General features: G+C 32.3%; 1 protein-coding gene across 2 annotated transcripts in view; it reads right to left on the minus strand.

Moving 5' to 3' along the window:
• Positions 1-17,527, minus strand: part of svr (Carboxypeptidase D svr) — a 76,862-nt gene that overhangs the window by 37,289 nt on the left and 22,046 nt on the right. For both annotated transcript variants that reach the window (XM_085950120.1, XM_085950121.1), the window contains exons 5-6: positions 16,557-16,669; positions 13,592-13,692 (exon numbers count right to left, since the gene is read on the minus strand). In XM_085950120.1, the coding sequence (XP_085806246.1) occupies positions 13,592-13,692; positions 16,557-16,669 (214 nt within the window). The remainder of the gene's footprint in view (positions 1-13,591; positions 13,693-16,556; positions 16,670-17,527) is intronic.

Here is a 17,527-nt window from a genome sequence, read left to right on the forward strand (position 1 = left end):
TTATCAAATGAAAATCTAAATATAATACGACACCCACGATGACCGAACAGTAACGTGCCGGCTTATACAGATATCGTCGATCCAGGGTTAGAATCCCAGGTCTGGCAAATTCACATGTTGTTTTTTCAATGCGTGTTTAGAGCCAGACTATGGCAAACTAAATTGGTAGAAATAAAAATGTAAAACAGGCAATCAAATATCTTAAAATGAAACGGGATTGCAGAAACTACACACAAAAACGCGTAAAAATCGGGGTCGCCCAAGATGACCCAAGAAGTAAGGCATCAGGCTTATAATATCGTGGGTCCCAAGTTCGAATCGCGGGTATGGCAAATTCACACGTTGTTTTTCAATGTGTGTTTAGACCGAAAGTATGGACCCAATAGTTTCAGTAAGTGGATAACATCAAAACATCAAACAAAAATCGGTTAAAAAAACCTCCACTCTGTGAAGGTCAATATAATCCTTTTAGGATCAAATATGGTGATGTAAATATAATACAGTAACATCAAAGAATTTTAATCTTCTTCGAGATGGAGCCATCTGTAGTGACTCTATTAAAACCACTAAAGCAAATTCCAGTTATATCTTTAGGCTTCATCTCTATTAAAAAAGGTTTTCTTCAATATCTTTTTAGTAACACGGACTTTAAATTCAAGATGTCCAGAGTAACACAAAGTACTATGGAAACATGTATAATGTAAAGGGATCGAAAATGAAATTAATTGGTAAAGAAGCAAACAGAAGAAGATGGGCAGGCTACATTACTCTAAGAACAGATCATAGCACCCAATCACATCATCCAATGGTACCTGAGAGATACTAAAAGGCTTCAGGAGCGACCAAAAGAGTGCCGGATCAATGAGATAATTAAGTTAAGAGTAAGTATGATCTCAAACTAAGGACAGAGAGAAGTGGAGACCACAAAAGAGGTATTACTCCAGCAGTGGACCAAGAGAGACTGACACATAATTTAATAACAATCGGGAACTGTTTCGTCTTTTTAGTAGAATATTGTCAACTGTTTACATCATTCAACAAACTCTTTATAAGTGAATCATTATTAATTAATAAATGATAGTATTGACTTTTGGTTTTTGGTAGTTTTTGAGAAAGGTGGCACATCCGTAAGAATGCTGACTTGTGCGAAACAATAGCCCAATATAAACAATGTATTGAGAGCACGAAGACTCAGATGGGCCGATCACGTTGTTCTAGAGTTCTCCATAAAGTTTATGAAGGAATCTTTGTAGGCACTCAGCCCCATGGCCACCCCCAGAGGGGATGGGCAGATAACGTCAAGAGGGACGCAAAGTTGCTGAATGTGACTGACTGTAGAGAGAGAGAACTCGGAAATAGAGTCATGAACCTGAATGGTCTGTACCACCGGATTAAGTAAGTATGTATTGAGTTTTGTTTTATTTTCAGAAGCCATCGGCCGCAGGTTGAAAACCAGCATCTGATAAATTCAAATGAACCTAATAGGCTGAGCGAACGGCTAATAACCGTTTCTCATAAATATTTCAATTAAGAAACATCTAACGGAGACAGTTAAGATAAAAAAATATATATCCACCAAGAATTCATACTTATTACATTAATAGTGATAAAACAGTGTATCTCAATTAAACACCATATTTTTTTAAATCGGATAAGAGCCTGTTATTGATTTAATAATCCATTACTTTTAATATGCTTCTGGCTTTTGTAAATCGGTCTAATAATATTGACAAATAAAATTTACCTTCGTACAAGTGTTTTTGTGTAAGTAAAGGGATCGTATAATAAAGTATTGTCTTTTTTTTTAAATACTAGTAAAAATCTACTTTCAAAAACAGATAAGTCCACATATTCAAATTCTAACAAAAAATACGTACATATTCTACTTGTAACTTCAATATAATATATCTATAACTACCAAAACCCACCAAAAGCATAGGAAAAAAGTTTAAAATGACCGATATATTAAAATAATACAAACAAATGCTAATGAAGCCCAAGTTCTACTTACATTTATTGCAATTAAAGGTTTTTTGCACTGATTTCAAAATACAACGAATAATTCACGACATTTAAGAATGTAACATTCTTTATTGAACTTACATAATTTGGAAACATCTTGGGTTTGAATCCCTCCCCTGGAATTTTTTTCTAATATATATATTTTTGAGGAGTTTCCAAATTATGAAAAAAACTGGAAAGATCCTGAACCCGGCGAGTAATCAAGGAAAGTACATATTATTGCTAATTTAAATTCAAACCACAAAAGCCGGTCACTAATACTAACAAAATTTGGGAAAAGATTCAGTCGCATAACTATTAGTTAACTGCGTTGTAATTTATTAGATGGGGTACAGGTGGCTAAATTGGTAATGCACATTAGGCAGAATCTGATGGATACAGGTTCAAGTCATGTCTGGATATATATTTATTTCAAGATTTTTTGTAATAGATGTTTCAAAAATATGCATTGAAAAATTAAAACCGATCATTTATGCTTGAAACACAAAAATGTCGTTTAGGATATATTATATTGAATAGTTGACATATCAGTATATGGAAATAGATGTCTCATATTATGTATATTATAATATGCAATGAAATAAATGATCCTGATTCTAAAATCTTACAAAGAAACTATATTTTTAAATGAAGTTAAATGTTTTATTGATATAATATTGAATAATTTTATGTCACTTTTCTGTTGATGGGTTATATGGTCAAATTCATTGTCTAACTGCATCGTTAAACTAAAGAAAACACCGAGGGTTCTTGATGAAATTTGAATTATATTGCATTACCTAGATCCATTGTTTACTAGTTCCAACCATGTCCGATCCTAATAAGATCATATGGGCCTCCACAGAGTGGAGCAGGTTTGGATTAATAGATTTTGTTTTTACGAGAAATGGATGTCAGCCACTTGCTCAAACTTTTAAGTCCATACTCTGATTAATACACAAATTGAAAAACAATATGTGTACTTGCCAGACCCAGGATTCGAGCCTGGGACCCAGGACGCTATAGGCTGACGCTTAAGCCGCTCAGCCAAAATGGGTGTTATACTATACTGAATGTATTAATAGTGAGCATCTAATGTATTTACTACGGGTTTTTACAAACACTTCAAATACATATTCAAAATTTGTTTTTATACTCGATCCGTTTCTTAGTAGGTAATAAGATTTTTACCCTCTTTTCCTGTATATTAATGTATATTATTAAGACGCCGAAAGATGAAACCGGAGTCGCAAGAAACAAGTCAAATGGAATAGTACAAAACTCTAATCAATTAAAATTTAAACTGAAGGAATTGTCATGCAACATTTTTGAAAGATCAAGAAATCTAAAAGCCTATAGAAGTATTTTTTATTTATAATCATCTACATTCTAATAAAAACAATTAAAACAAAAATACAAACAGAAACAAAATATTTTTTTATAAAATATCCTTATACAGAGCAATATGTTGATAATCTAAATTATTTATTAAAAAGGTTTTTCTTTGAGTAATATTTCACAATGCAATGAATGTAAATTTACATGATTTCAAAATGTGAAAAGATTCATTAATATGCCGAGGATTGAACTATTAGAAGTGCATCAATAAAGTCCAACAGTAAAATGACTGCAAAATTAAATAATATGTGATTGTAAATTTTACGTAACTGTTTTCAAAATTCCGTAAATGATTTTCAAAATTTTCTTCTCATAAGAGTCATCATTACTATTCCACAAAAAAAATTGACATTTCATTATGTTTTTAGTGTTTTAAGGAGAACAAATCACGCCAAAACATTGAAATTACATACATACAGCTGCGATTAAAATAATAATGACATTTTGTACATGTCCGTAGATTACACTCCATTATTAGGTATAAAATGCTTATTAATTTTTTATGCAAAGTACCTAGCAGTGACGAAGGGTGGAAGTAGGCTGTGGAGATCCGACAAAAATAGTGCACACTAAACGTTGTCAGACATACTTATGTGTTCATTGAACTAAGTATATAAATTGCAGATGGTGTCAGTTAGTTTTTAACCAGTTCTATGCCTTTATACAAATTTCGTGAGTTATCTCGTCCGACTTTAAACTCAAATTACTAGCTACTGTCCATTGATTTGCATAATCTAAAAAATTAAACAGACATCTGTTTGAATAACAATGAAATACTAAGCCACAAGTTATCAATATTATAGCGATTTTAGTAAGAACTTCGCTCTACACTCAACGTATTTCGTTAAAAATCTACGGCCTGTCAAATACTGCCATAGTAATATTGTGAAGAACAGAAGTTAAAATACCCAAGATACCAATCCAAAATAGATAAAAGATATTGTAATATCTATAAAATATCTAAAATTATGCCATTAAATCATACAAAATATTACCAACACACTATCTGCAATTTGTATTCTTAGTTCAATGAAAACAAAGTCAGTATGACTAACAAAGTTTAGTAGGCATTATTCATGTAGATCTCCACGGCCTATTTCCACTCTTCACCACTGGTACCTAGTTTTGAATACTGTTTCACAGATAAATAATATGTATATTATGGTGATGTGAAAAGTGATACTAAATAATTTTTAATTACGTGTCACTTGGACTCATTTAATCCTCAGCATCTAATTATTAGACATTTGAAAATCTCTAATTATTGCATGAACATAATGAATTGTCGACATACCAATATATTACACCATGTAAGGAAATATCAAACTATGTATTAAAAACATGCAAGAACACAAAATTAACAACCAAAATTACACTAATATTGTCTAATGTCTTTATTATGATTGTAAATAAAAGATGTTTTTCATTAATACATATATTTGTTACTCTATTGTTACCATTATAAGTAGTATACATTTTTGTTTAAATTATGTAACTAATATCTTTGTTACATTACTAATTTCTACTTAACTATTATATACCATTTTAAATACATAAGTCTATTATGAATAAATAATTATATTAAATATCATGTCTAAAGCCGCGTTGACACGGTCCAAGTACGATCCAAGTAGACTTGGATAGGAATAATTAGTATGAAGATGTCTCATCCAAGTGACAGCTTCATAATATATATTCCTATCCAAGTTAACTTGGATGAGTAGGACGCGGTCCAAGTAGCTTGGATAGGAATAATTAGTATCAAGATGTCTCATACGAGTGCACTTGGATAGGAATAAATAGTATGAAGCTGTCACTTGGATGGCACTCGATCCAAGTGTACTTGGATCGTACTTGGACTGTGTCAACGCGGCTTAAAGAATGTATTATTAATAATTTTAATATGATAAAGAAAGTCTTTAGAAGTTGTGTATTTTTATTATTTATTTATTGAACCCTTTCCATAAACCATAAAATAAGTAACTTTTCAGAGTATTGAAATTATTTTGTAGGACATCACTGCTTCAATACTACAAGGTTGTATATCAACTGTCCATAGATGCTCTAGACGCGAAGCATCCTCAAAAGTAACAAAGTACAATTACATTAACTTGATCTAGCTGTCTGTCAGTCTGTCCGTTGTCACACGTTCTATCTCTCTGCACCAGGGAGCATTGCACTGCATAGTAACGACGGCGCAATCGGGCCCGCGTGGTAATTCAATCATGCGACTCACGTAAAATACGCCGGTTTTATTATAATAAATACCTGTCAATCTACCGTATTTCTTCGATTATAAGACGCACCCATATTTTTATATAGGTACCAATAATAAAAAATAAGAACACAATCAATTCTCCAACGACGAATAGTCGCTTCACTTATGACAAATTCACATCCTGCAGTTTTGTTTTCGTTCTCTTCTGCATACGCAATAACTTTTCTTTTCAATGCAACAATATAATGTAATCTTCTTGCCAAGATATTAAACGGTAATTAGGGCCAAAGTTTTATTCAAACTCAAATGTCTTTAGGCAGTGGCTACTGTTACTCGACTACCTGTTCCACAGTACCGGACCAACTGACCCCCCCACTAATAGTAATCGGTGATGATTCATTACAACCGCGGAATTTTACAGCGATTGTAAGACGCCGTGCCGTCGATTATAAGACGAATTCAGAGACACCAAAATAGGGAAAAAAACATGCGTCTTATAAGCGAGGAAATACCATACATTGGAATTCAATGCTATATTTTTTACACCTTTGTACTATAATCTGCATAGAGAAAGATGGCAACACTGTGTTAGATACAACCTTGTTATCTTGAAGTAGCGATATTTTGTTTCTTATACACATTGGTAAATACATCAGGGAAAGGGTAAAATTAATTTAAAATAGAACTATTCAGTCTAATGAACATATCACAAATTTTGAAAGGTCCTAAATACATTTAAAAGAACAGCAAAAAGATGGAACCTAAGTAGCGAATTGAGAATCAGTTAATTTTATTGTAGTTAACATTACAATGAATTTAAGAATATTAACACTTTACCAACCACTTCCGTCACTGGTGTCCAGTCGCAGTCAAACACACAGTGATCGCTCTTTAGAGGTATGCAACTTTGCCACACACAAATTAAATTCTTTTTATTTTTTAAATTTATCAAAAGACGGTTAAAAATACACTCGAAATATGAACTATTTCACAGGTGTCGGTTATTTTAAAAATATGTTTGGGTTTTACACACGTAAGTTTTATACACCCATACATATTTTTATCCATCAAACCCACATACACGTAGTCATTTAACACATTATTTTTAACACATTTAACACATTATTTTTACGTATTGCCAGATCGATAATAATATTTCAAAGTGAAGGTGAGTGAAATGGGTAAATCATACTATAATCGGCATAAGGTCTTGGGTCCCGGGTTGGAATCCTCAGTCTGGCAAATTCGGATGTTATTTTTTCAATGTGTTTGGACCCAGAGAATACACCTAATAGATTTAGTACTAACCATCCATTTCTCGTAAAAACAAAAATCTGTTAACACAACGTCCACTCCGTGAAGGCCCATATAATTGGTATAAATATAGACATTTTATATTCGTTGAAAAATTTTAATTTCACAATCAAAAATTGCAAAATTCTATCAATAATATTGCCAGTATTTTGTGTAATTTTTGCAGTAGGTAAAGTGTTAATTTTAAAGGATAGTCATAATAAAAATGTTACCATTTATCTTTAAAATTGTATTTATGAAAAAATGTGCCACTCGAACTGTATCGACGTTTTACTAATATGAGTACCGTCATAAAATTGTCCAATAAAGTTGTATTTAATATTTTTATAAGCCTTAACTATATTGGCATTATATGCAAGTCAAAGTGTGTAAGATAATACAAATTAGCTTCTAATTACTAGTATGTCCTTCTTACTTCACAAACCTTGTAAGTCAGTGTGATTAAAATCAGTTGTTGAATAGAATTTAATTTAAAAGACCGTACATGCTAAGTAATTAAATATGCCATGTCACTCTCATATCTATAGTTTGTCAATATTTTTGTTTTTATTATGTCACTAAGCCAGAAAATTTAAAATTAGAAGTCTTGGCAATGTATATAGTAAAAACCATAAACAAGGAAATGCTTATGGGGAAATAAGTATTTTGTAATTACATATAATACGGTAAAATAAACAACACTGTTAGTGGTTGTCATTGTATATTGGAAAATAATAACAATTCACCTTAACAGTGGTAATAATTTATTTTTGCTGACTGATTTTTCCTGATTCAAAAAATACCGACGATTTGTAATGTTTTTGGTTACACGCATTTTGAGAGCAAAAAATTGGTGCACAACATAAATTTATTACAAAATAATTTAACAATATATACAAAACTAACCTCAAAACTATATATGTAATGAGGTTACTAAATTAAATTCACTGTAATGCACATAGATATTTAATTAACACTATCGACTGAGGGTGATTGATAGATTTCTTATTTAATTAACAAAGCAGTAACTAAGAGATCCATAGACTGAATCCATATGCAGTTTAGAACCGTGTGCCATACTAAACTTATGATATCTTGTCATGAAAATATATTTTTACTAAGTTGATAAGTGTACGTGTATGGTATAAACGAATACGATCAGACGCTTATAATATACTTTGTGAAAATATATTTCCATGAACAGAAATCATAACCTTAGTATGGCACACGGTTCTAAACCTCATATGGTTGCAGTCTATGGATGGCCTCTAAGTGACCAGTTTAACAGACTGACAATAGAAGTAGGTAGAATAATGATAAAGTGACATTCAAAAATATGAATGAACGAAAACTTCCAGGAGAATACAACTATTTTTATTACTCATTTAATACATCAAAATATTTATAAATGCAACATTCGTTATTGGATACACATAATTTAGAACTCTCCGCTCTCTCATAGTATAAATTTAATATTGATTTTACACGGCGGTTTAATTTTTCATTGATCTTTCCATAAGTATGGAAATAAGATACATATCGTCATTGTTTTGTAAAAAGGGCGAATTAACCAAAATGCTATTTTACAGGAGGATTTTCAACTTTTGACATTTATTTGTTTATTACCTGTGGATGATTATAAATATCTAACAAGTTTATAATAAAGCTTAGAAAGAATACTGTCATTATAATATTTTAAACGGCCTAATATGTCACATTCGCTTTTTATTCTGTAATTTTAGTTAATTTAATTTTAGTCGATTATCGTTTTTAAGTACTTTCCTGTGGAGATACAAATTCGCCGTTTTTACACAACCTAGTGGGGTACATATCGTATTTTCATTAAAATCTAGATTTCGCCAAAATGGCTGATTCGCCCTTTTTTACAAAACACCGACGATATGGTAGAGAAAAAAATGCGCTTCCCATGGCATCAATAACTCATTTTCGTCAAAATCACCACACGGGAGGTATTTAATATACAGTAACGATATGGTTGATCAGTTAATAAAAAATAGCATGGTTCATTTAATCTCTGTGGTTATATAATAGTGTCATTGCTTACTCAGAAGTGGTTATGGTGCATTCAACAGGAAATTAATTCAATAGGTAATATAATATTACATAATAATATGTATCGGTTAGCAAAAAATAAATGTAATCTCAGTAAATCTTTATTTCCAAATATTGTTAATTCCTATAATAATAACTTAAGTATAAATGAACAGGTAATTCGATGATTTAAGTCTTTTTAAATAAATTCATCCTTTATTAGGCTTATTAATACATTAGATTTAATAAATGTTTATCACTAAAGTAGGTAATTGAACACAAGATACATTGTAAGGAATTCATTTTATATTGCGATATACATTGTAAACAGTTCATTTTACATTGCCTCGGTCATTCTCCATAATTGGATAATTAATAATGATAGGCTAAAAGGACAATCGGCGTATACTCAAATGTTTTGACGAAATCATTTAAAAACTCTTGTTTTTCGAACAATAGACAATTTTTTTCATTATATTTGTGTGCGAAAGGAAAAGGGTGATAAGTCTAAAATCACTATTATTCGGGAGAGCCAAAAAAAGATGCATATGTATGTCATCACTATGTGAAATTTTCTAATGCAGCTCCATCGATTTGACTGATCTCTTTTCTTCTTTATGCATATGTTACGCCGAATGTGCGAAATTGAATATTACATGAAATGGGCAAAATTTTGCCTAAATCATGAAAAATGCAAGCCCGTTGCCTTATTCATGAATAAGACAAAATATCTGAAGAGTGCGTGAATTCGGCAGTAATTTTTCCGCCTAGTTCATGTATTGGACAAATTAGATAGTAGCGCTACGGTGGTATTTTTTGCAACTAAACTAAATGTATCAAATGCTCATGCATTGGTCAAAATGTACATATATTATCTATGGTCAAAATAGATGATCGCGCTCCAGTGGTGTTTTTTGCAACTAATCAAACTAAACAAATGTGTCAAATGTCATTGATTATAATATAAAAATATACCAATCAATAACTACAATGACGTTCATATCCATTTACTATGCGCAAAAAAAATCTAGAACTATAATATGATAACGGAAGAATTTTATTGAAAAGTATTTTCGCGATTTGATTCGTGCTTGGGTCGATTGAATGTTTGTGATAGTTTGTTGACACTTGATAGCTAACCTCAAAATGGACATTCAGTTGAATAATTTAATTCAGAATTACAAAACCTAACCTAACCTAATAATAATAATATTATAGTATGTCCAATTGTAACTAATAAAACCATCCGTATTAAATTTACTTTTTCTTCTGTCATGTTGACAGTTCAAGAATTCCATACCCTGGCGAATTCATGTACTCAGCAGAAAATTTACCTAATTCATGAATAAGGAATAAGGCAACAGGCTTGACTATTACATGAATTAGCCAAAATTTTGCCCATTTCATGTAATAGTTAATTTCGCACATTTGGTGTAACACATATAGTAATATGCATTATGATTAACTTTGCATATCTAAATCGTTTTTCAGTAATTTAGACTCGTCTTCTTTGACCTTTCTTTTCGCATATACGCATCTATTCTATACACAAGGCTGCTATCGGCGGCTATCGAGGGTAGTTTATCATATTTATGTATTGAGGCAGTTAATTGTTACAGTAAGTTAACCTTCTGAACTGTCAAAAAGTGCTATGTTTTAACAGCACCTCTCTTGGCTGTGTCAACTTTAAGAGCGAGATAGACAGTTTCGACAGTTTAGACGGCTAACTTATTGTAGCAATTATAATACCTCAATATATAAATATGATAAACTACCCTCGATAGCTACCTTGTATATAGAATAGATGCGATAAGGTGTCTATGTACACGATTCAAGATTTGTGGTAAACTATGTTTATGTGTTTCACGCATAAATGGCTGGTTTAATTTTCGGTTTCTTTTTACCATTGTATTGTATGTATTTTCAAATTAATACAGTATAGCAATTTTTATTAGATGAATTAACATTAATTATAATAAATACAAGGAAAATTAAATATCAGCATTTTTTTTTTCTTTTTAATTTATCAGTTTCCAAGTTCATTTCTCAATGGGTTTTTAAACATTTTTCTAGTGTGGTTTTAGTCATTTATAGATCATGTTATTTCACACAATATAGAATATTATGTAGATACATATTATTCTTTGTTAGATTTTGACCATATGTGGACGTATCGATTTTTGGAAATAGACATTTGACAATGTCAGATTAAGCATTGTCTAAATGATGTGAATTGAACAGAATTTCAAAATTACTTTATATATACAATACAATATGGGACAGACCATTTCACCTTCAATATTTAATTTGGAAATTAATAAAGTCAAAACTCAAAAATTGAGATTTGGGCCGATTGTCCTCTCATAATTATGTGATAATTTAAATCCTTCTTCTTCTTACTGAATAGCAATAAATTGTATAAAAAAAAGTATAAAAAGAATTGGACCACAAGAATACATTTGAAGATAAAGTAGTGAAGGTTTCTCAAAACGGAGATAATCAACATTAAAATTGTGTCTTCCATGAATTATTCATGCACTCAATGCAATGGTGCTTCATTAAATAAATCTCTTTCTAAGAAATATACACCTGAATTTTTGATATTTTATTTAATTGCTCAGGTGTTGCTAGATCTACAAATGTATTAGCTATGCGGTCTGATTATAAGAAAAACATATATAGCTTATACTATAACATAATTATTTTGCGTTTACTAAAAATAATGTCATGGTAAGTCAATAATATAAATCGCAAGAGGAGAAAAATAATATGACAATTTTTATTTAACGGAAAATGTAAGTTACCATTTTTGCTCATAAGCAGAATATATCAGATTCCACCAAAGAGAGGAAGCTCATATTAATAGAATTGAATCACAAATATTGAATTTTAGTCATTGCGGCCTTGCTCTGGACCAAACGCCTTTTGAAAACAATGCGTGATTTTTTTGAACCCGCAATGACAGCTTCATACAAACCTAACTCTCTAATAGTGCCTTACACGAGCATGGAATTACTGGCAGCAATAGTATGTATTTTAAACTATCGTGGCAATAATTGTTCTGACCTGTCTCTCAAATCTCAATCTTCAAGGGTGAACGTGACGCGATGTTGTCATTGTATGGTACTATTTGACAGGTAGTGAAAAACGGTTAACAATCGGTCAAAATTCATTCATAGTTGGTTTTTTTGCCTGCAGGTTCGCCATTATCGTTCCACTGCCGCGGTGCAGATCGAAAATTTCTCAACCGCGTGAAAATTCAGAAGCTTCAGAACTTCTTTAATTCATGCATGCAATCTTGCAACTGCAGTATAATACATGGTTACATGTACATTTTCTTGTTATGGCGGCGATAATACGTACTGTCAGCAGTAAATCCATGCATGTGTAAACGTATAACTCTGACTAAACCCCACTGTTTCGTTTTAATTGTTTTCACTTTTATAATGTATGTTTCTGTATTTCTGATGTCAATGAAAATATATTTGAATTGCATAATTCGATAATTCGTTACATAATACGTTAATTCAATTATTTCATGAGCAAAGAGAATATTAGTGAGTTATAAAACAATGTAAATATAAATATGAGTACACATTATTATTCTTAGACTATTAAACCTTAATATGTCATGTACTTTTTTTTATTCTTACTACGAGTGTCCATTCATGTTACAATCTGCTGTATGCAACAGCTGCATTGTACACCGACAGTTAAAAACAGTCTACTGTACAATAGAACAAACCGTAATATTGTACAATTCACGGTTTCGCGAATGGCGCTTTTTTACTATGACTAAACGACTTAATTATTAATATAGATATTGCCTTTGAGTAATAGTGAGCATTTGTAATTTTAAATAAATAATATTTAAAATATTAAAAAAGTATAAAACGTAAGATTATAAAAGTGTTTACTTAACATTGAAACTCATGCCTCGATGCGAATATTTGTTTCGGACAGTCACAAATTAAATGAGAATGATGGATATTTCTAAAATTCAAGCGGCCCAACACCAAATTTACTATAATAGAAATGCATACATGATAATTTAATGTTCTAAAAACCATCACCATTGATTAGGTAAATAAAATAATAATTGTATCATACCAGGCAGTTAAAAAGTGAACACCAATATTATAATCCTATGTCTATGGTACACCCTAATGCAATTGGAACAGTCACTAGTCATCTATTTGACACTCTAATTAATATTATTTGCCTAAAAAGCAAAGTCTATTTTCTTACCCAATTTAATCTACACTAAACAACCATATTATTTTAAATTTAGATGATTTGAAATTAGAATGCTACGATTTTCGACTTTATTATTTCAATATTGTCATAACTACCAACCCAACAATAAAATAATTTATAATAGAGAATAATACCAATACATGAAAAAAGTCTTGATCGAGTATGACTTAAAATAATGACAGTGTTAGAATTGGGTATATATCATTGCTTTATTAACCTTTGTAGTATTTTTTTTTTTGCACAGTATTCCTATTTGTTGTGTTTGTTAGTTGGATTTCCAAATCGGGAAAGGGTGTGTTTAAAATTTGGGACGGGTTTCGCCGGGAAAGCAAAACAGCAATACCACCGTAACATCAATTGTAGTTTAAATACCTGACTGGTGCGCCATCGTTTTTAGGGTTATGTTGACAATTGCGGGACCGTCGGCTTGTTCTGGCACTGTTACTTGGATCGATTGGACCAGGCTCTCGTAACTGCAGAGGAAAATATAATATACTGTACGAAAACATAATACGATTTATTTTTTCAAACCACAGTAGAACCTCGATATGACGGACTAATGCGGATGAGAGTGTGTCCTTTATATAAAAACACAAACATAATCCTGTTTATTCATTTTTGGATAATATATCCAGACACACTTGTTGTGGAGTGACGTTAATGTTCGATGTAAATGCGCATGCTTTCAGTAATCCTACTTTGAAAATAGAAACAAGTCATTGTTTTTACTTTTGAAGCCTGCTGTTTTTTACCAAGTTTTTATTAGCTCGTATTCTTGTTTGTCCGGATTATACATCCATACGTCCGGATACAAATTTTTTCTTGTTTGTCCAAGATTTTTAACTAACTTCCCGACTCGCTAGACATTTGAAACTTTTAGAATATATTATCAGAACACGACGACAATGCATTCTTTTAATACTTTTGGCCATCTCTAGGCAGAATTGAATTCATTTTCAGTTAATTCTGTTTTGTATGTTTCGGAAAAAATTTGTTAAAGTAATATTTACTACTCACTATTATTGGTTTCTAAGTGGGTCCTAGCAACTAAATTATTAATATATACGTGCATTACTATGGAAATCAATATGAAATATCAAAATACATTTCTGTATTCTGTAATATTTATTCAGTATTTCTATCAAGTACAATAAAAAGTTTTTATTAATACATAGAATTGTCAAGTTTATATGATTCAACAGAAAATTGAATAACGTGGTATATATTGTAATTATTTCAATAATCAACTCTCTAAAATCTGACGAATATTCAATAAATGTTTGTTCATAACTTTGTTTTTGGACGTGTCCTTTTTTCTTCCTCGCTATCTTCACTTCCATCCTCATTTTCGAAGATAATAACATATTTCATTTCAGGTATTTCACTTTCAGCCATGATGTGATACCCAGGGTGACCCCTTCATCTACTAGCCAATGCATCCATTCACTTCAAGTTAACAAATTAAACTGCCGTGCAGCAGTCTGAATTAGCAGCCGGCGTTGCAAACGTCAGTGTTATATTGAGTCGACGAGCAAGACGTGATTATCATGCGCAGAACATTGTTTACAAGTACTATATTTTTGGGTTTCCACCGTGTCTCCTTCTTCCTTCTTTACTCGACGTTTCAGGCTCGTTGCAGAGGCCATTATCAAGAGATGATATGTTTTATGATGCAGGTGTATACCACACCCACGGTGGCCGCACGGCTTAAGCGTTGGACTATCATGCCGTGGGTCCCAGGTTCGAATCCCGGGTCTGGCAAGTACACATATTGTTTTTCAATTTGTGTGTGAGTCAGGGTATGGACATAATAGGTTGAGCAAGTGGCTGACATCCATTTCTCGTAAAAACAAAATCTGTTAATACAAACCTCTACTCTGTGGAGACCCATATGATCCTATTAGGATCGGACATGGTCGAAAGAAAGTATACCAGTTAAGCTGTCGTGGATGCCCAAAAAAGTATATAGGCCAGACTTCTAGAACAGTAAAGAAACGTGTGAGTGAACACGAGAGAGCATACCGACTTAAACATTACACGATGTCGGCAATTGCCGAGCACTCGATGGATACAGGCCACAAATTTGACTTTGAAACCAAGATATTGGGTCGGAATAAAGGATATTTCGCACGATTGGTAAAGGAGGCCATTGAAATCCATAGAAACCCTGAAAATATTAATAGTGATTACGGCTAAAAACGTCATGGCTTCCGGCACTATCAGCAAAATCTAATATTTGAGCCGGTATCCCTGGTCGTAACGATTGACAGATTACTCTGAGCAACGTTTGCTCTTAGCTAATTGGATTCCTTTTGACATTCTTAGAGCAACGTTTATATTCACATACCTACACTACATTTTCATCATTAAACATATTCTTGATAATGGCCTCTGCAACGAGCCCGAAACGTCGAATAAAGAAGGAAGAAGGAGACACGGTGGAAACCCAAAAATATACTACGATAAAAAACAACCGTGAAAGCCTCAAACATTATATTGTTTACAAGCTTGGATATAAACATGTATAACATTAACATGATGTTTTTAACAATTTTCACATTTGACTGGATATTTTGTCAGTTATATCGAGATTCTACTGTAATAAAAAATTTATTCAGTATTTTTTTTTCTTTTTCACCATTTCCACTACAGATGGGGCATATGAACTACCACAATATAAAAGACAAGGATTTGTTGTAAACCATTTACTAAACCCTACTTAGTTAATAGAGAAGAGGAAAGAGGAAAGAGGAAACATACTGAGATCAATGCCCTGCGATTGAATAAATCAGATGTAAAAACAAAGTGGCTGGGACACGTATTCTCTCACCGTGGTCGGCCCTCCCTCACCCTGCAGCGGTGCTACAAGAGCGACCTACGTATTGCAGGTCTGACATGACGAGAGGCGCAAGAGTTGGCGATGGACCGAGGGAAGTGGCGCGAACTTGTGCTTCCCCTATGCCCCAATGTTGGGACGTGACAGGGTAGAAGAAAAAGAAAAACAAAGGCTAAAGCATTCAATAAACTAGACTTATAGAATTCAGCACTTCTAACAAAAGACGGAACAAATGAAATAAACTGCCAGCCAAATTGGAAACCTGAAAACTTTTCCATGGTATCATGACAACGCAAAACATTTTGGTGATAATGGTGAAGGCGTTTTCACTTGACGGGAATTTCTTATGCTCATACAAAAGGCCACTGAAGTCATAATCATTGAATCAGAAAAATAAAATCTAATTTTAAACTATATCGAATTACAAATTAATTTGAATTTTAAATATAAACTACACAAACTGTGCAATAAAAAGTGAATAATTTTCACAGAGTATCTTACCCGAATGCGTCAGCGTAAACGGAATACTTTCCGGGCATCAGGAGGCGCCAGTATTCTCCGCGCTCCGTTGTTCGGACTGCATGCTCGTTTCCAACCACTTTCACCATTGCATGCTAAAATATGCACAACAAAATTACAGCGTTATATTTATTGTAGATCAATAGACAATTTATTCACTCATATGACCGTTAGTAAGTTTGGATTATCAGCAGAAGGATTCGTTGAATTGGTTTTAGATCCGCCATTATAACCACAGCATATCGCAAACGTGACATCCTGAGAGTTTGAGACCTTAACTAAACAACTTCTATAGTACAAATTATCGTCAATGATTTGTGCATTCATTCGTCTGTATGGCGGTAGGGTGTAGAAGATAACATATAAATATGCACAATATACTGATTTTGGTGATGTTTTTATCAACTTAGTGCAGAAAAGCCATATCATAGTCGATACAACACAGGTATCAATGACATGCTCAGCGGTTTGGATTTCTTCGCACGCAGAAAGCAGACGGATTTTATGCATGCTATACGCACGTCGGGTAGTTATATCCGTAACGTATATAATTCAAACCTAAATACAACGTATTTACGAGAGATTTGAACATTCGGCCTATCGCCAGATGAGAATTCCTCACTCCAGATGCCAGCGATCATTCTACACCAAACTTCTCCCATTTATTAATTAAGTCATTATTTATTTATTCAATACTCAATATATACACAATTTAAGAAAAAAAAATTCAAAATTATATATTTTAATTAATAAGAATCCAACATTCTTAAATCTTGTGTATACTCAGTATTACATTTTTTTTTAATTAATAATAATTATAATACAACGACGACATTAGTAAATTTGATGAACACCTGACGCCATCTATAATCATGTTGGCAATATAATTACCTTGATGAATTACAAATTTGGTTACCTTTTCAGTGGCGGAATTCAATGCCCTTGATAATGTA

Source organism: Rhyacophila brunnea, unplaced genomic scaffold, assembly GCF_057557595.1.
Source record: "Rhyacophila brunnea isolate RB1 unplaced genomic scaffold, BYU_Rbru_1.0 scaffold_23, whole genome shotgun sequence".
Taxonomy (NCBI): domain Eukaryota; kingdom Metazoa; phylum Arthropoda; class Insecta; order Trichoptera; family Rhyacophilidae; genus Rhyacophila; species Rhyacophila brunnea.